This window comes from Meleagris gallopavo, chromosome 1 (genome assembly GCF_000146605.3).
Source record: "Meleagris gallopavo isolate NT-WF06-2002-E0010 breed Aviagen turkey brand Nicholas breeding stock chromosome 1, Turkey_5.1, whole genome shotgun sequence".
NCBI classification, from domain to species: Eukaryota; Metazoa; Chordata; class Aves; order Galliformes; family Phasianidae; genus Meleagris; species Meleagris gallopavo.
The window spans coordinates 164,801,163-164,821,456 of record NC_015011.2 but is presented as its reverse complement, the minus strand read 5'-3'; the positions used below and the strand labels follow the sequence as shown (position 1 = coordinate 164,821,456).

Here is a 20,294-nt window from a genome sequence, read left to right as displayed (position 1 = left end):
CCCTCGGCCTTCTCCCCGTGCCGGGCGCCGTGCCGCGGGGCTCCTCCGTGCGTGCTCTCAGGGAGCAGCGCTGCGGTGCTTGGCCCCGAGCAGCGGGGAGCCACGGAGACTGCCGGTGGCCTCTTGGGCCCGCGGCTGTCCCGGCTGTTGTATGGGCCCTGCTTGCTCTTACGTTACTGGGTGCCGTGTGAGATGAAGGGCAGTGTCTTGGCTCGGTGTTCTCTTCCAAAACGTCTCACCCACAGAGACTCAGCCCCTGCTTGTGAGCATCTCTTTCCTCAGCCAAGTTAATTCTTGCAGAGCCGCTGTTTCTTTGCTGTGTGGCTGGTGTGGGGGCTGCCGAGGCAGGTGGTTCAAAAAAGGGATTCCCATCAGCGGTGGCAGTGAGCGTGGAGCTGACCTTGAGCAGTGTGTGTGCCGGGAAGATGACCCGGGCTGCCCCAGAGTGTCCTCTGATGCCCTTCGGACCTGAACAGAGCAGAACTGCCGCTCAAAAGTGGTGACATATGCCCATGGAAGCTGGCACTTTTCGGGACGAAAGCCAGAAACATCAAACTGCTAAATATAGAGTCTACAATGAGCGGCTGTGAATTAAGGAAACAGAATGCTGCCAAGGGATTCTGGTGAGGGGTGCTTTCTGAACACCCCTTTAGTGCCGTTTACCTCCATTTCTGTTGTTCGACTTCGTGACTTCGTGTCTGGTATAAGTATTTGCTTCCTTATCCATGAAGAATGGATAACTGTGAAATTCTTGAAAGAATTCTTGAATAGAAAGTATTTAACTTTTAAAAAATACTGAAAGAAAGCTGAGGTTATTTATTTTTAAATCAGGAATAAAAAGGAAGTAACAGTTTGTGAAACAAGTGCCTGATGATGATAGGTCGGTTGTGATGACTGAGTTCATGAACAAGGAGAAGTTCGGTGAAATGGAAGGGCATCAAAAGCAGAATTACTGAAAGTACTTCCTAAAATTCAGTGTTATGGGATGTAACTGGATGTGAGCATGCTGAATAGGTGTATGAATAATAAAAGTATTCCCAGTTACACTTAATAGTGGTAGTAGTTTTGGTAGGAAGATTTAAATCTCTTGCTTCGAAACTCCAGAGAATCTCATAGCTGTTAGAGACAGGAAAATGGATATTATCAGAGTTATTTGCTCTCTCAGGTGCTGATACTATTTATTCTTCATTTTCTGTTGGTTTTTTTTTTTTTGTTTTTAATCTTATTTTAAATATACTTGCCTGTCATCTTGCAGGCCCTGCTGCTCCTCTGGGGTTACTGAGATCTGAAGAAGTGATCTGAACTTATGTATGCAATATGGATTTCTGTTATTTCTGTGGGGCTGTACTAATAGCAAGCCTTGATGTTGCATGTCTCTTTGCTACTGAAAAGGAAGCTATTTCTGTAAGGGCTGGAAGCTGTTAACAGTCAGGCAAAGAGCAAATTTTAGAGTATGCAGTAATTTGGATCTGACATCCCTGCCAGAACTGATTTACTCTCTGTGATGGTAGTTTTTAAGCGTAAGGGAGGAACTGTTGTCTGTTTTGTCCTGTTTTATGTGAAAGAGTCATGCTCAGCAATTTTAACTCTGTCTTTATAAAGCAGATTTGTTTTGCTGGTGCACAGAAGGCCACAGAACAACTGCTAGAGCTATTCAGTGGTAAAGTTTGAGGGAAATCTGAAAGACAATGTTCATGCTGTTGTTGGTTGCATCCTTAATTGTATTTATGGACTTTGTGATGGCTGCAATTATTCCAGTGATCTAATTTACTGCAAGGCCTTATGCTCGTTGCATCAGTGCAGCTGAGAAGGCAGAAAAAGTAGATGGGAACTTTTAAAGCCAATTGTCCCTGGAAGTGTATGGAGTTATGCCTGAGTTATGTAAAATTATTCTAACATTTAAGAAGGGAAAGTAGCAAAAAACTCGATGTCTTTTATTAGACTCACAGATATGGCTGGAAGAAGGGGATGAGCTGCCAGGCAGATAAGCTTCCGAGTATTTGTGATCTTCAGTAGGGTTTCACAGTTGCTCCCATGAGTAAATAGCTTCCAAGTTTTTATGTTTGGCAGTTGTTCAAAATTTAAGTTTTCCTGTTTAGCAACTGTTACAGTCAGGGCACCTGTTGATGAGTTTTGCAAGCCTTGCCCATTGTGATTGATAAGGCTGAAGTCAAACCTGCTTAACAAACTCAGGATACAGAAAATGCCACAGTCAATTTTGAAGGCTGTTTCATCTGTTTTATTATCTTCTCAGTATCTAAGAACTTTTCAAGACAACTCAGTATTTATTTTAGGTCATAGTTTCTTTTTAATTGAAACACATTATTGACATTTTACTAATGCACTTGATATCTGAGCTCTATTTAGATTAATTTGATAGCCTGGCTTTTCTGCCAGCTAATTGTACTTTAAGAATCTTCATACAGTTTTAAAGCATTGTGAGCTGGTGTTCAGAGAGCTAGCAGAAGCTTCCCACTCCTGGGCCCTCACACTAGCGGGGGATTTCAACCATCCAGACATCTGCTGGGAGGGCAGTCTGGTATTTGCATGAGTTCTTAGTAATTTCTAGACAGTGCTGCTAACAGTTTTGCAGTATAAATGCCAGAGAGCCTAGCCAAGGGTAATGTTTTGTCTGCTGCTCACAAGTAGAGAAGAACTGACTGATTCAGTTATAGATGGTAGCCTGCATCTCTGTGGCCATTAAATGATTGAGCTCAGAAGCTGGAGGAAGGCTGGGAAGGTGAGCAGCAGAATTCAGATTCTAAGCTTGGAGAGCACAGATTCTGCTTTTTCAGGAGACTGGCAGGTGAAATCGTTTGGATAACAGCCAAAAGCCCAGTAGAGGGGGACCATTTTTAAAGAAAACTTAAAGGCAGCTCACAAACAAATGATCCCGTGGTGTAGTATATATCCCAAATAGGAAACACTTATTTGGTGTTTCAGTAAGAGGCCTGCTGGCTCAAGCGGAAAACCTCACAATGAACTAAAACACGAAAAAGGAGCATACAGAAATGAAATAAGGACAGGCAACAGAAAAGGACTGTAGGAAGTACTATTTGCTATGTAGGGATGAAATCACTGTGCTCTGTAAACTGCAGGTCTTAAGTCCAGAAAGGCCTTAAACTTGAGGTTTGGGTCCAGAGAAACTTCCAAAAGTTCAAGGAGTAGTGTGAAGTTCTGCCAGTTCTACTTCAGTTTTACTGTGTTACAGTACTACAGGCTGGGAAGGGATTGGCTGAGGAGCAGCTTTGCTGAAAAGATTGAAGGGTTGTGGTGGATGTGCGGTTGAATGTGAGCCAACATTGCCCTCATAGCATAAAGCAAACTACAGGCTTGGTTAGATCAGGAGGAGCAAGGGAGGGTTCATCTCTAGAATGCTCTACTGAGGTTTTCACCTGGAATGCTATGTCCAGATGCGGGTTCCCTTTCTAGGGCAATAATGAGAAACTGAAGTCTGCTTGAGGGCTATCAATATTGTTAGGGACCTAGAGCACCAGATGGTGAGTAGAAGTTGAGGGAGCTGGATTTGGTAGTCTTGCAAGGAAGGGAGAGGAAAAGAGAGGAGAAATCTACTTGAAACTTGCAGTTATAGTTACAAGGATGAAGTCTAACCACCTAATAGTGGCAGATAATATAGCAAGAGGCAGTGCTCACAAGCTGAGGCTTGTAAGGTTCAAGCTGAACAACAGAACAAACCTTTTCGCTAGCAGAGAAGTGCAGCAGGGCAAGAGGGTAAGTGGAGAGATTGTGGAATCTCTATCCTTGAGGATTTCTAAGACAGAGACAGGGCCTTGGATGATGTGATCTAGCCTTGGTTGTAAGCTGAAGTTGAGCAGGAGGCTGGAGAAGATTATATTCAAAGTGCCTTCCAGCCAGTATTTCAAAGATTGTTTGGTAATTGATTTTAGCATTTAGTTTAGCATTTTTCTGATACAGTAAGCAAGTTACTAAGATATATTCTGAAATCTGTATTTCAGGTGTATGTGAGAGCATCATAGCATTAGGCATTTTAAAAACTGAATAATGTATTCATGGAAGTTGAGGAAAAATAATTTGAAAGCTTAATTTCTGTTTCATAAAGAAAAAGTTGGCCCTTCGAGGATGAGGGCCAGCACCATTCAGTGCACCCGCGTGCTCAGGTGCTGGATAAATATCAGTTGAAAGCCCTTTTCCCTCTTCCCTCTTCCCTCTTCCCTTTTCCCTTTTCCCTTTTCCCTTCTTTTTCCTTTCCTTTTTTTTTTTTCCTTCATAATGTATTGAAATTAAAACCTGGAAATACGCAGTTGAATATAATTTAGAAATCAAACTGTTTTATTCTAACAGATGTGATCTAATCCCACAAAAATTAATGTTAGTGGAGCTTAGCACCTTCACGGTTTTAATGTGCTTTTGCTGTTTTTGGCTTTTGAGTCCAGATGGATGGTCTGCATACAAGTGAATGTGTAATACGTTAAGACTGCTGTTGGAGTGTGGTAATCTCACATATGTTCAGGACTAAAGAGGCCAAAAGGCAATCGTCTTAGCTGTCTAAAAGCTCACCATTCCTCAAGCTTCATTGTAGCATCTTGTAAAAACCTTGATAACAGAAAGATTTTCCCAAGAGGTTGGAACTGCTTTGTGCAGAATTCTTATCCAAAGACTAAATACATGTATACAACTATGTAGGGTGTTCTCATTTGCTGCGAGTTTCTTTATTTAATACATTAATACATTTCCCCTGTACTTCACTCTGGTGAGGCCACATCTGAAGTACTGTGTCCAGTTCTGGGCCCCTCACTGCAAGAAAGACATCGAGGCCCTGGAGCAGGTTCAAAGAAGGGCAACAAAGCTGATGAGGGGTCTGGAGCACAGGTCTTATGAGGAGTGGCTGAGGGAGCTGGGATTGTTCAGTCTGGAGAAGAGGAGGCTCACGGGAGACCTCATTGCTCTCTGTGATTACCTGAAGGGAGGTTGTAGTGAGCTGGGGGTCGGCCTCTTCTCTCATGAAACTGGTGATAGGACTAAAGGGAATGGCTTCAAGCTGCGCCAGGGGAGATTTAGGCTGGACATTAGGAAATACTACTTCTCTGAAAGAATGGTCAGGCACTGGAATGGGCTGCCCAGGGAGGTGATGGAGTGACCAACCCTGGAGGTGTTCAAGGAACGTTTGGATTTTGTGTTGAGGGACATGGTTTAGTGAGAACTATTGGTGATAGGTGGATGGTTGGACTGGATGATCTTATAGGTCTTTTCCAACCTTGATGCTTCTGTGATTCTGTGATTTGAAAGGGCTATTTATTATTTTGTTTCTTATTATTAAATAGTAATTGAGATGTAGTCAGTCTCTCTTCAAATATGGCCAGTGTTGCTGTAAATAATTTCAATTAAACAGCAATATCTTTTTCTTTTCACCATATAGAAAAAGACAGTACAAGTAGAGAATAGTCTTTGTCTTGGGGAGAGGAGAAGAGGGGTAGTTGATACTAGTTGAAGCTAGTGTTACCATTTAAGTGTTTTTTGACCAGAACAGTGGCCTTGGAAGCCAAAAGGGCCAACCGTGCCCTGAAGTGCAGGAGGTCCAGCATTGCCATAAGGTGAGGGGAAGGATTGCTGCTCTGTGCTGTGCAGCATCACCTGCAGCACTGGGTGAAGGTCTGGGTACCACAACATAAGAAGGACATAAAACTGTTAGTGTCCAAAGGAGGGTAACAAATATAGTGAAGGACCTACAACGCGGGACATATGAGAAGATGTGGATGTTTTTGGTTTATTCAGTGTGGAGGAGGCTGAGAGGAGGCCTGATGGCGGCTGCAGCTCCTCACAGGGAACAGAGGGGCAGTGCTGAGCTCTGCTCTGTGTGACAGCGACAGGGCCTGAGGGAACGGAATGGAGCTGTGTCAGGGGAGGGTCAGTTAGGCTTTAAGGAAAGGTTCTTTACTGGAGGGTGGTGGGCATGGATCAGCCTGCCCAGGGCAGTGGGCATGGCCCCGAGCTGTTGGCGTTTAAGGAGCATCTGGGCAGTGCTCTCAGATGAAGAATTGTGGGTGAAGACAAGAGTTGGACTCAATGATCTTTTCGTATCCTTTTCAATATGGGATTTTCAATGATTTTGTGGTTCTGCTTTTCTGTGCCTGGCTGCAGTCAGTAGGAGGAGCCAGGGAAGATAAAAAGCACAGGGCATTCGTCAGTGGTGCTCTACCAAAGTCCTTGGCCAGCCTCCAGCAGGGCTTGGAGCAAGAGCTGCTACCCTTCCCTTCAGAAGCCCTCAGTAGACTGTGGAAGACATAGGCCTGCTCCCCTGAAGAGCTCTTGTCTTTTTTGTGGGAAAAAGCAGATGTGTATATTATTATCTACAGTGTGACTCTGGAGAAGAGAATACATCATATTCAGTGCATTGTGGTTACTGGCTAGCTGGATATGCACGTTAACTCCTGTCTCACTGCAAACAGATCTGTCCAAGCAGTATGTTCTAGGAAGAGTTCACTGCATGTATTGAGGCTGTTTTCATAACTCTTTTTCGGAGATCTCTTGCAGTTCCTATTATTGGGTCACTGTATTTATGTGCCCTGAATTTCTGACCCATATCGCATGCTGCCTCTATATATTGACCAGTCCTTGAATGGGATGTCCCACTTACCTTTAGATTCTGGCTTATTTGGCAACTGCTTTATATTAGTACATCTTTGTACATCAGGCACTGATTGTATCCCACTGTTTTCCCTGAAGACCGTGATAACTAAGATTGCTGTTTTCTATGTGAGAGATAAGAAACCAGGGCACATCTCCACCTCTTCACCTCTGTAGCTTTTGTGCATGGTAGTACAGCAGTAGCTTGTGAACTGAAGTATTTATAGAGTATTCTATAATTTGCAATGGAGAAAAATTGTTTGGGATGCATGTTCTCAAATGACAAGCCCAGCTGATTTAACACCACATTTCTACCAGGCAGGCTGTTGTCAGTTCCTTGCCAGCTGGTGTAATGTTGGAGAGAGCCTATCTGGGCTGACAACTCTGCTCAAAGAGTTTGGAAATGCAGTGGAAATGGCATAACCAAACATGAGATTTTAAATGAATGTAAGAGAAACAAATTAGACAAGAAAATATAGCCCAGGTGGAAGTGTGTGATAAGATTAACGTACTAATCCCTCTTGTGCTCATTTAGCTAGGAAAACAGACAGTGCTGTTTTGGTTTGATATTGCTTGTACTTCTATTAAACGTGGCTAATATTTTTGCTTTGTGGACAGATGGGAGTTTGTCTCCAGGCAGCAACAAAACCTAAAAGACATGCATTTAGCTTGTGTTAGGGATTTGGTGTGCTTACCTCTCTCTACTGCTTTCATATAGATCCCTCCTACCTTACTTTGCAGGGCCCATTTATGGATGGAATACTTGTTGAATTTTTGGAAATGGTAAGATCAGGTGTTAGCATCTTAGGGTTTGAAGTGAATTCTGCCAGAAGAGTTGTATTCTCTGTTTTTTACCTAGAGCAAATTAACTTACTTTTTATGTATTTATTTATTTATTCATTAATTCTTAATTTTAGATTCTGGAAAATCAACTGAGTTTTTCAGTGCCAATAAAACAGGTAATTAAAGCATTCTTATGTAGATGATATCATCATTCCAGCGTGCTAAAGAAGTCTGACACCTTGTTATTTCAGAATCTGGCATCTTGTCCCTATACGTTTTGGAAGACTGTATATGTATGGAAGAGTATTTACAACTTGAGCTGAGGTGATTTCAGCTAGAAGCTAATTAGTCATGTACTCCTGTCTCTTTGCATGTTGGCTGAGGAACAGTGAGAAAAAAAAAAAACACCCTGGCAGTGGTTTCTTAAGGATATATCAGGCAACCTGCTCTTTTTAGAATGCTCAAATTCTTCCTAGCTGAGCTAATGAGAGAGGTGTCAATTTTTGCAGGAAGCAGTGGGCCTGCAGGATGTTTTCATAAACTTGGAGGCATTTTGGTAAACCCTTTAACTGTTTCCCAGTGAGAAGGAGTGGTTGGAGCTACTGCGGAGGAAAGGGAATGGGAGACAACGGCTGTGCAGTAAAATAGTTTTTCTAGTTTTCATTTTAGAAAAAAGGGAAAAATCCTGGGAGCATCAAAGCCTGCAGTGTCTTACTTCTGTAAGTGGTTGTGTTTTTTATTTGGCAGCTCTTTAAAAACACGTAACGGTTCTCAGAACAGGTACAATACCCCTGAACTGTTGCTGGACTTTTGGAGTGACTGAACACGTCATGCTGAAGAGGGCATAGTACTCTGATTTGCAGACTGTAAATACCATTTGTCTTGCAGTTCAAGGAAGGCCAAGAAATGTACTGAAGCCTTGGACTGCTGCTTAATAGTTAGCTTAGCCCCTTCTGTTTGGGACCATTGCACTTCCTGGTTCCTGCATGAGTCTGGAAGAGAAGGGTGCTCAGCTCTAGGCAGGGAGAGTGGGAGCTGCTTGGTGACACTTGGCCATGGGACCAGCAATGAACCCTTGGCCACCTTCTAAATAGCAGTATTGCTGTTGTCTCCCACTCTCTGGAAAGCCATTTAAGCACGGTATTGTTGCATAAAATGTAAAAGGAACCATCATCATATGTCATCTACCGATATTTTAAGGAAAAATGTTTTGGGGTGATTATTTGTGCTTCAGGAGCAACATGAAGGCCCAAGAGTGGGCATATATGTGGGTGGGAATCCCAGGCTCAGGGTATTTTTAAGCATTTCAGTTTGAAAGGAAATCATCTGTAATCCTTTCATCATTGCCTCCTGGTTGTTGCTGTAGGTGATTCCTCACTGGCTACTGTGAATCCAGTTCTAAATGTGTAGCATTTCCTACGATTCATTTGAATAACATCAGAATTAGTGAATTCTCAGTGTATGACATCTGCAGTTACATCTGGCTGTGCCGGTAACAGACCACATTGGAGTGCAAAATACAAAAGGAGAGCTGCTGTATGTGTGGGAGCCATTTTGATTGCCTTTGTCAATTTGGACAAACTTCCTCTTCAGCATCCCCCTTTCCAATTCCAACATCAACCTTCTGAACTCATTTACTCCTTACGCATTCCCCTGGATGCTGTTGCAAACCAATAAAAAAGTTTTCAGAGTTGGATCTCATTCGTGAGCTGCATCTTTTCTGTGTCTCATTTCTCAAACAAACACAAGCATAAATGATTCTCAAACAAACACAAGCATAAACTTGGCCTCAGTTCATGGAAAGATGGTGTAATCAGAGTGCTGCACCATGGGGCAGTCATTGTAATCCTCTCCATCTACACGCTGTTAGGCAGCGAAGGTGATGTGATCTTCAGCAACTATAATGGCAAAAACATCATTTTACTTAGCTTTGTGGTCATAATACTTCTGAATTTCTGTTTGCATGGCCCAGACGGTCACAGGAAAAATTCCCCTTTGAGTTAGCAGTCTGCAGCTTGTTCTCTTGGCCTCACAGGTTTTGGCTTATCCATTTCCTGGCTCAAGCTAGATTTCAGTTCTGATTTCAGTGAGAAAATACACAGGGCATGCCCTGCAATTTAACTCAAGCCTGCCAGTGCAGAAGGACAGACAAGACAGGTCCTAGGAATTAACTAGTAAATTACATGGCAGGTGCTTTAGTTTTACTGAAATCCAGAGCAAGAAACGTGCAAGACTTCTCCAACCTTGAAAAGGTGCCAAATTGTTCAGCTGCAAGCTGGAGAGTGCAGGTAGAGAGCATTGGCATGAGTATAACGATTTGTACCTCCAAGAAACTCCATTTCAGGCTACCTGAAAATGAGAAAGTCGTAATCCCCATGAATGGGAGTGATGTGGCCCTTCCTCCATCAAGTATTTCTCACTGCTGTTTCTGCAGACAAACAAGCTAAGGATTTCATTTGAAGAAACAAGCAATGGTATCTGGAACAGGGTTCTATAGTGAGCTTGACTTCTAATAGCTCCCAACGAAGTAAGCTGTGGTTATAAAAGGAAGAAGTTGAGGAATATTCATTGGATATAAATTCAGCTGATACCTGACCTATTAAAAAGCAGCAGAGCCTGACTGGTATACTAATAGCTCTCAATTACCACTGCAGGCCTGTGATGTAAACTTAATATGAACATATTCTACACATCATAAGTATATAGGAACTAAAAGACTTTTCTCTTTTTTTCAGGTGATACTGTCACTATTGGAGATGTGTCTTTTAAACTCAAAACACCGAAGAACCCAGAACTTGTTCCACAGAATTACAGTAAGCATCTGCTTTCCTTGTGAATTGACATTGAGGTTTTGTTCTAAAAACTTTACTCCCTCTAGTCACTCCACTGATTTTACTGAAATTATTTAAGAAATATGGTTTGAAAAAGCATGTACGCTGGGGAATGCTCTCTTTACTGAACTATTTAAGATATCTCAGGTTCAGCAGATTATACTGGAATGTCCTAACTTTGACCGTATCTTGTCACTATAATATATGGGAAGGTAAAGGGATTCATGTGTGTTTACGTATTTTGGCTGCTCCATTATTTACTTCTCATGAAGCTCAAATTGTTTGATCATAGAGCTGTAGCTGTTTATCATTCAATTGCAGTGTGTCCTAGAAGTTTTCTACTATATGGTGAATGTATGAGGTTTTTCTACTGTGCTATTTACTATTTCTCGGTTATCATATTATTGTTGTAAGCAGACTTTCAAAATTCATCAAGTTAATGAGGAATCAATTGCACAATGATTAAAAGTACTATCAAATACTTAGCAAAGTCACTAGCAACTCTGCAGATTAACAGTATGCATATGTATATATGCAATTAATTCACATTACATTTTGGTACCTTATTAAAAATGCCACACATTCGTAGCTACCCATATTTCCTGTATTTCCTCCTTTTTATTGAGGCTACGTGCTTCCCAACTTTTCCTTTTGGATCAGCAAGGAAATCACACTTTGGTTGTGGCATTTCCTAGGGCAGTTCAGGCCAATTCTTTCCTGTGGATCCAGAATGGTCACTTGTTACTTGTTCAATGCTTCCACGTAGCCCTACAGGGTACTGGAGATCCAAAACTTAAAAACAAACAAAGAAAAAACAAACAAAAACAAACAAACGAACAAATCTGATTTTTCCACACAGATAAAATTTCAGATTAAAACCAAACACACATGCTGTTCTAAAAGGGTATGTAGTCCTTAAACTATGCTTAGATGTGGCCATGCATTGAGAACTCCCAGTCACTATCCTACCTGGACTTGCAAGGTCCTAAAGCTGGAATATGAGTGTAGCCATTCACTTCCAGTGAATTTGCTTAATTTGTTTTCCATGGCATTTTTGAAGAAGACACCAAGAAAACTGCAGATTTATTTGGGTGGTATGAGAGGTTATTTTGAGACTGAAGGGGTCAGAAAGAGAACTGGAGGAACTTCAGACCTGTCACCCTGATCTCGGTATTGGGAACAATCATGGAGCAGATCATCTTGAGTGCAATCTCATGGCATGTGCAGTACAGCCAGGAGATCAGGCCCAGCCAGCATGAGTTCATGAAAGGCAGATCCTGCTTAGCCAACCTGATCTGCTTCTACGACTGTCTACGTAGACTTTAGTAAAGCTTTTGACTCTGTCTCCCATGCTATTCTCCTGGAGAAGCTGGCAGCTCATGGCTTGGACAACTGTACTCTTACCTGGGTAGAAAACTGTCTGGAGGCCCAGGCCCAGAGAGTGCTGATGAGTGGCTGCTCAGGAAGGTGATGAAGTCACCATCCCTGGAAGTTTTCAAGAAGCATGTAGATACAGCACTGAGGGACATGGTTTAGTGGGAACGGTGGTCATGATCTGATGTTTGGAGTAGGTCATCTTGGAGTCTTTTCCAACCTTAATGTTTCTATGGTTCTGTGGTTCTTTTTGGTTTACAGGAGTGGTGTCGATAATACCAAGAGTAGACTTGCCACTGTATAGCTGGCAGAATGGCAGATAACTGCTGTGAGAGTTGCTCACTAAGTGTGTTACAGGCATACAGTATTGGAAAAGGCAGAAACTGCTGTGTGAAGGTTTATATTGTTGCATTCTTAGGTAATAGTACTTTGGTTTGTCAGGCCTTCCTTATTTTTAGCGACTGTGGGATAGTAGATCTCTGTTACAGTTGCCATATTTAGCTAAGTTTCTTAACCCTCCTCTTTTTTGAAATGCAGCCTTTCTTCTGTGATATAAAATATTTCTGCAACTTCTTTGCATTAAATATAAACGTTAGATGCATAAAAAATTAACATGTATTGATCTATTTGTCCTTCAAGAAATGTAGCAGGAACAGAGAAAGGGAGATTTTATTTGCTTTCAGCCAGCGATTAGTTTTGAGATCTGCCAGCAGGTTGGTATGCCAGGCTGATGCTCGGCATCTGGATTATGGACTGCTTAATTCCCATGCCCCACTAAGCATGGCACTGTGACACCTTTCTTCAAGGTGATGGAAGTTATCAAAGCTATCCTATGCCACGTGTCAATCCTTGCTGTTATGGGGTAGCCCGTTGAGAAAGGATTCCCGTTTCCGAGTGTAAAAGCACTTCCCACACCTCGTGAGCTCTCTGGGAATGCAGCCAAACAGTTGAGAAATGCTGCTCTGTTTTATTTCTTTATGTAGCTTCTTAAAGGATAGATTTTTGTGTTTCACTATTTCCTATGCTTTCTCATTTGATCATGAGATACATCAGTTGTCTCTATCCATGACTAATGCAATCAGTTTCACTTATTTAAGTTTCTTGTAGATGGATTTATTTTCTTGTTTTCTATGCTGTACCAAAAACATTAGTTTTAACAATGCCTCCATACCTTCCACTTCTCCTAACTGTGACAGACACTATTACAAGTTTTGGTACATATGCACTTTTCAGCAACATTTATGTTAACTCTGCTGCAACAACAGAATGTCTTTCAGTTCTTTGGACTGAGAAGGTAAGTGAGTATGAAAATGCTTGATAAAATCAAAGAAGAGTGTTGTTTTAGTTAGTGATTTTAAAGGAAGAAGAAGCTGAAAACTAGTGAAAGCAGGTATTAAAGTGGAACTGTACAGAGCCATGGGATCTTAGCTAGAATCTTATTCTACAACCAAAAGTAAAATTTATTAGCAATTATTACATTGCTAATAATTACATATTATTATATCTTGTTAGTTGCTTCTCTTTTTGAATGATCATAACTGGCATGCTTGAGATACTGCTGTTCATTAGTATTCATTTATTAAACAGGAGGGTTATTTAAGGTATGCGATTTTTGCTTGTGAATCTAAATACTAAATTAATTATAATTAAATAAGATAGAATATTCATGTGCTTAATAGCACAAAATCTGTCTCTAATACTTGAATACATATTTTTTCATATAGTCCTAATGTAGGAAATTTTTATGCCATGATTTTTAAGTTCTGTGGTTATATCACCACGGAGAACAAGGTTATATTCCCTTATTGAAATTAAGTTGATTATATTGGCTACATGTCAATTACATCTTTGTTGTGAGGCATTTGTAGAGTACAGACATCACTTACTGATTGTATTTGTTCTTAAGAAAGTTTTTGTTTTGCAGTATGAATGACTGTAGATATTTGGTATAAACTATATAAATGTAATTGCATGCTTACACTCATCTGTAAACTTAGATGTCATATGTTTTAAAATTTTACTATAAGAACTGATACTACATTTGAATTGTTTAAGGTTCTCACCTCATTTCCTTTAAGACTACACATAGTTTGATCACTCAGTTCACTGGGAAATGCTTTTGAAAAGGTCTGGAGTCACTTAGCCGTTGTGATGTTTGCAGCGGAGTAAGAGCTAGGAGGAAGGAATTAAAGCAATGACAGTTCATTTACTAGTACTGCAAATAATGCAGTTTTCTGCGTAGGATAGAATGCTTCTGCTCTTGTTATTCTGCCAGATAATAACCATGGTAAAATGCACTAATGTTGGAAGTGCATATTTATAATGTACAGAAAATTTTAGGGAAGTTATGACTTATTCTAAACTCTACATTATTATTCTAGGCTTAAAAATAGCTGTAGGAACCTAGTGGAAAAACTGTAACACAATAAAGAACGTAAACATTAAGTACCTACAAAATCTTGGCTTTGTCATTTTATCTTTAATTAATACCAGGTAACTTCATTCTATTACTACATTAAACAGATCAAATTTTAAGTCTTTCTTTGAATGTCATTACATTTTGCTAAAACACACAGGATATGTGCTGCTGGTTACCTTCTGATTTGATGTTTTTCTTTTTGGCTTTTTGCTAGATACGTTGCAACCTCGCTATGTAGCACTCCATTTTGTGTGCTAATATAAGATACTGTTTTGCTGTTGTTGGCAAATGGCCTTTTTCTTGGAAGATGATAATTAAAGGTACATAAAATCTGAATTGTTTTAAATTTTTCTAAGTGACAGGTAAAAATGAGTCATACGCAAGGGAATTTTGTTAATGGGGTTTCTGTCTGACACGTTCTAGAAGGCAGGCACTTAGTTTTGCACTGCTTGTTCTTTTATCAGTAAAAACAAAACCTTCATTTTAAAAATCCCACCATGCCTGAATAGTGTGATCTTATCTGTAATTATTCTTTGGAGGAACTTTGTGTGGCTTTTTGTGGTACTTTGTGTTTACTAATCTTGACCAAAAAAATTCCTAACGTAGCTCTTCCAGAAGGTTTTGTATAATGACAGGGAATCCTCATTAAGGCAGGAAATGTGACGTTCAGTGGTAATGCCATGTGGGTGCTGCTGTGTGAAGGTGCAAATGCATTTGGGAATTTGCCTATATTCCTATTACAGGTAACTGTTGCATTTGGAAAAGTTAGTTTCAAACACTTTGTGGTTTTATGCCATCCTCGCCTCAGAAGTGAAATGCATATATACCTTCTGGGGTTCAATGTGTCTCTGTTAAGTCATATCAGTTGTTAGTTATATCAGTTGAGACACATGGGAATGAAATAGAGAAGGAAAACAGCACTAAATGGAATTATGTTGTTGAAGGAGAATTCTTTTAATGTTGGGGAAATGAGAGCTATTTTTGTGTAGTGGGATCAGTGGTGTCAGCAGGTTTTTTTTTTCTTATTAATCAGTATTGCCTTAACAGTAAGATGCCTCTGTGTTCTTGTCCTGGAATGGTATGCACCATTTGCAGAAGAGGAGAACAAGTGTGTGCATTCAGTTCTTGGGTTCAGATTTGTGCTGGAACATGTGTTCCTTCTTTTTAGTTTACATCAAATCCTCAAGTTAACCGAATGCAACAAACTACTGAGACAGGTTGGATTGCAAGATGACTATAATTTCATGTTAACAAAGGTTTTTGTCATTACATTTCTTTTTCTCCTAGCATAAAGAAGGCTGTCTCTTGTCAGAGTTTGTGATTATTTCAGTACTTAGTTTTCTTGTAGCCTTGCAGCTGTAATATTGCTTGGCTGTTATCTCGTAACCAAGAGTTTTCAGTGGTGTTTCTTTGTCTGTAAGGCTCTCAGCATTTTACATCATTATCCCCATTATTTTGTTTATACCAAGGCTGGAGCAGAGGGTGGCACATTGTCATAGAAATCTTCAGGAAAAGTCTGGGTGCTGAAGATTGTCCCTGGTGCTTCATAGCAGAGTCAGCTGAATCGTAACTATAGATAAAGGTAGATATTTACCCTCTGTGTTCTTAAAATGTGTCAGTGATGTAGATTCCAGACCCAATCTCTTCCAATAATTAATGATTATTTTGTCTGTGGGGAAAAAGCTTTGCCACATTTAGATCTTTCTGGACATACTTCTAATTCATAATAACCATGATGTGCAAATTGGTTTGGTTTTCTTTTTTAACTGTAATTATGTCTTGCATGTTGGAATACAGTTGTTAAGATTTTAACAAGATTTTAAGGCTCAGGGATGACCTTATCTCTTATCAGCTACCTGAAAGGAGGCTGTGGTGAGGTGGGGGTTGGCCTCTTTTCCCATGTGACTAGCAATAGGATTAGAGAGGATGGCCTCAAGTTGCGCCAGGGGAATTTCAGGTTGGATGTTAGGAAATACTTTTCCTCTGAGAGAGTGGTTAGATTCTGGAGCAAGCTGCCCAGGGTGGTGGTGGAGTCACTGTTGCTGGTGGTGTTCAAGAAACGTTTAGATGTTGTACTGAGGGACATGGTTTAGTAGGAAATATTGGTGGTAGGTGGATGGTTGGAGTGGATGACTTAAAAGTCTTTTCCAACCTTGGTGATTCTGTGATTTTATGATTCTGTAATTCATCTTTTCTCTAGTCTGAATTCCAATATCTTTTTCCATTTCTTCTAGATTTTTGATCATTCTTTTTGGTTATTTCTTGAATCTCATGAATGTGTTTGTACTGGATGGAGCTCTTGTACTCTATAGCAGGAACAATATGGCCCACCTGTTGGACGTTGATCTGACTGCTCTGGCTATATGTTTTCTTATGAGTTACAGTTTCATTTACTCCATATTTGTAGGTTAATAAAAGAATCTTAGTCTCTTGAATCCCATTCAGTGTTCCTTCCAGAAAGCTGTTTGGATTGACAAGATTCCTTTATGCTCTCTTTTCATTTATATTCAAATGAAGTCAGTAATCTATCTGTGTGGATCTTATCCCTTCCTGTGAAGCAGTCAGCTTGCAGGAATTAATGATAAATAGATTTACAGTCTAATCCAAGGAGGTAACTTCCCCCTTTCTAAGCCCCTGCAAAGATTCACTAATTGTTGCCCTACTGCTGCAAGAACAAAAATTGTTGGAATGAAGACTGTTTCCATGAAAAGTTTATGAGGAAAAATAGTGTTCCAATGAAAACTGACTGTGATGCAACCACATTGTGAGTCTTTGAAAACTCCTTGGGTTCCATGCATCAATGTAAAATTGGAAGAGCAACAGATTTTTCCTTGCAAAATGCTAAATGAAAATGCTAAATGTGCAGCAGCTGATAGCAGGCTGCACATAAGGGCCTTCCTCTTCAGCTCAGATGCCCTGCCTTCCCCCTAACACACAAAAGCTGTGAAATGTGTCTTGGTGAGCTTAGTTGTTTTGAACAATTTCCTTCTTAAAGATATGTTTGTGTCTATAGACAAAGGCCTCTCTCCTTGTCCCTTCCTTCCTGTTATAGAGTTGCCACCCCTACACTGGCTGTGCAGCAAATGGTATGTAAAGCTGAAGGAGCCCTTGGTAGCTATACAAAAGGGAGATCATTTTTCCCTCACAGATTTTCACCTCACCTGGAAAAAAAGGAGCCGTTCTCAAACTCTAAACAAGTTCTGTAGCAAAGTTGTGAGTATGCAGTAGTCTTTTTCATTTTGTTTGGATGACACACAGTGGTATCTTCTAAGTGGTAAGTGGTTTAGTGGGCATGGAGGTGGTGGGTTGGCAGTTGGGCTAGATGATCTTAAGTCTTTTCCAACCTTACAGATTCTATGATTTTAAGTGCCTGCTGGTTACTGTTTGATTGACCAAACCAGAGATATATAGGGACTTGAGCTGTGATATATTTTATACCACATCTGGATTAAATATTCTTGGGAATTGGTTTGTCTTTTTGCATCTGAACAGTGGGAAGAGGTATCTCTGTCATTTATGGGATTTCTTCTGTAGATGGGCTACAACGACTTGCCAGCAGCAAGTCTGCTATCTCCACTGAAAGTTATTCCTTCAGTGAGTGTAGCATATGCCACGAATTCAAGTATGAGTGAACTGGAAAATTTCAGAGGCTAACATATCCATTTCAGTCTTGGTTTTATCAAAAGCTGATTTGTGGATCAAACAACAGTGGCTGCTGCATTTGCTTCAAAATCGGTCTGCAATGTTTTCTTCTTTTCTTATTTGAGGATTTCTCCATTCTGCTTTAACTGCTCACTTTACAAAACGTTTGCAAAGATTCTGCTAGGTGTTTTCCCACTTGCAACATATTAAAAAGCGATCTAAGGCAATGTCTTTCTCTGGCTGTCGTCAATAAACAGGAACAGCAAACTGTAGCACTGACTACTCTTCTGCATGTGCCAGATGGTGTCTTTGAGAATACACTGCGGAGGCTTCCAACGCACCACCCTGCAGATTAAGAATACTGGGCCAGCTACTCAACTAGTGCAAATCAGCAGAGTGCCACTGAAACAGCTTGTGCAAACCCAGTTTGCATTAGGTGTTATCTGACTCATGGGATAATTAATAAAAACTGCTGCATTATACATGCTGATGCTTTTGCAGCTAATTTGCCTTGTCTTCTAAATGTCACAGAAAATGATTATGTGCCTCTTGGAGTTAATATATAATAGTTGAATAGTGAGAATTTTTTTCAAGTTGTGGTAGACATAGGAAGTTTGCTGTGCAGATACCACATACCACAGTAAAAGTAGTCTTAATATAAAGGAATAATATACAATATAACATACTGCATATCCACATCTGAAGTTTCTTTTGAAAAGTAAAGGTGCTGTGGGAGCAGTTTATTCAGTGTAGACTTCATATGCATAGAAAATTTTACATTTTTCTGATTTTAGAAGGAAACTGAAGTAGAGTTAGTATATGGAGAGATGTACAGGTATTACACGTTATAATAGAAGGAACTGAAAAGTGGAAGCTGTTGTCATGACAGTTCACCTTAGGGAACACTTTGTTTGAATTCTCAGCATTATTTATAACGGGCTTCCTTTGAGTGAGTTTGCAGATGGTCAGTGTGGTGACCGTGTGATTTAAAAATGCATTATAATTGATTCAGCTGTAACCCGTATGTGGGAAGAATTATTTGAATGATGAAGCAATGAAACCACTTTCTAGTAACTTTAAATCAGTAAGAAACGGTGTCTTTTTGTGACCCTTTCTCCAAAAGCAAAGTTGGGAAATTAGAGGAACATAAGCATCCTGAAATGCCTTAAGGTTTGCAGGGGAGGGGGAGGGAGTCATGTTCCAAAGACTGTTAGATTTCAAATGCTTATGTTCCCATTTAAATGACAGTTTGTCTTACAGATGCTGCTGAACGTTCTAAAATCCTGTTTCTATTTATGGTGCTGCTTTTAAGTCTGACCTGAGGTTTTTTTTTTTCTTGAGGCCATCCTAAAAATAAAAAAGATAGCTACACATGTTAAGTGAAATACACCAGAGGCGCCTGTAGCCATGCTGTGTCGATGCTTCAAATGTGTGACTTTTGATGTGAAAAGAATTCAGTGTTCCAGTAAGATTTGCAAGGTTATTTCTCCAATTTAGGGAATGTACCTTTTTTTTTTTTTTTTTTGGTAGCAGTTGCTAAAAAAACGCACTAATGATGCACACAGTGCATTCATACAACAGGTGGAAGTTATAATGAATGTGTCTCTATCTTGGAATTTTAGTGGTAGCTTTCATAAAACACTATCTGTGTGATGCTTTTCAAATTAGCATACTTTTAAAGCAGCAGAATTTGGACAGGGTGAGTTATTTCATGAGAATTATATGTAATGTGAATTTTGTTTTCTCTTGAAAGTCTCACAGAAATGAATACATTCTCTGTGAAGGACTAATTTGCATTTGCCTATGGTGTGTGGTACATGTGATGTGTATTGCTTTTGAATAAAAACAGCAATGCAATAAAGAAGAATGTATGCCTTCATTCATATGATCTTACCACACCAACACTTGAGAGAGCAATATATGGCAGTAATCCTAGGCACATTAATGACAGATGTTTAAAAACAGAACCAAACCCTGAAATGTTTGTTTAGGATCTGATAATCCTAACACGTTGGTTACTTATTTAATTCACGACCACATCACTCTGGGAATGCCCAAGCTCATTTGATCTCAGAAACTAAGCAGGGGTGGGCCTAGTTAATACATGGATGCTTGGATGAGAGACCTCCTGGGAATACTGGGTGCTGTAGGCTGCTTGCTTTAGGAGGAAGCTTTTCACACACAGGGTGGTGAAACACTGGAACAGGTTGCCCAAGGAGGTTGTGGATGCCCCATCCCTGGAGGCATTCAAGGCCAGGTTGGATGTGGCTGTGGGCAGCCTGGGGGGTTGAACCCTGGGGAGTTTTCAACCCACGTCATTCTATGATTATTTATATGTGTATGTTATTCTTGCTCATATTGGTGGTGAGGTTACAGCAGATTTCACTGGAAATGGGAAATTTCTGATTGTTTTCCTTAGTGATAGATCTAAGTTTTAACTTAAAATTTTAATTAAGTTTTCCTTAGTCACCCTTATACTGTCTTACTAAAATCTCACAGGATCATTGTCTGCTGTTTCTATTGTTTTACAAAAAGGAATTGTCTTTCTGATACACAAAGATACAAAGGCAAATTGGAAGCCCTGAGAATTGAGGGATATTACTGCTTGCTTTCCTTGAACTCTCCTTTTCTCAGCCTCA

At 40.2% G+C, this 20,294-nt stretch overlaps 2 protein-coding genes across 2 annotated transcripts in view; both read left to right on the top strand.

Annotated features, from left to right (window-relative positions):
- VWA8 (von Willebrand factor A domain containing 8) overlaps nucleotides 1-10,225 on the top strand; it is a 91,975-nt gene extending 81,750 nt beyond the window's left edge. The window contains exon 24 of the mRNA XM_019612065.1: nucleotides 10,125-10,225. Coding sequence (XP_019467610.1) covers nucleotides 10,125-10,225 — 101 coding nt within the window. The remainder of the gene's footprint in view (nucleotides 1-10,124) is intronic.
- LOC109365408 (von Willebrand factor A domain-containing protein 8-like) overlaps nucleotides 10,103-20,294 on the top strand; it is a 37,122-nt gene continuing 26,930 nt past the window's right edge. Inside the window, exon 1 of the mRNA XM_019612165.1 lies at nucleotides 10,103-10,202. Coding sequence (XP_019467710.1) covers nucleotide 10,202 — 1 coding nt within the window. The 5' untranslated portion in view covers nucleotides 10,103-10,201. The remainder of the gene's footprint in view (nucleotides 10,203-20,294) is intronic.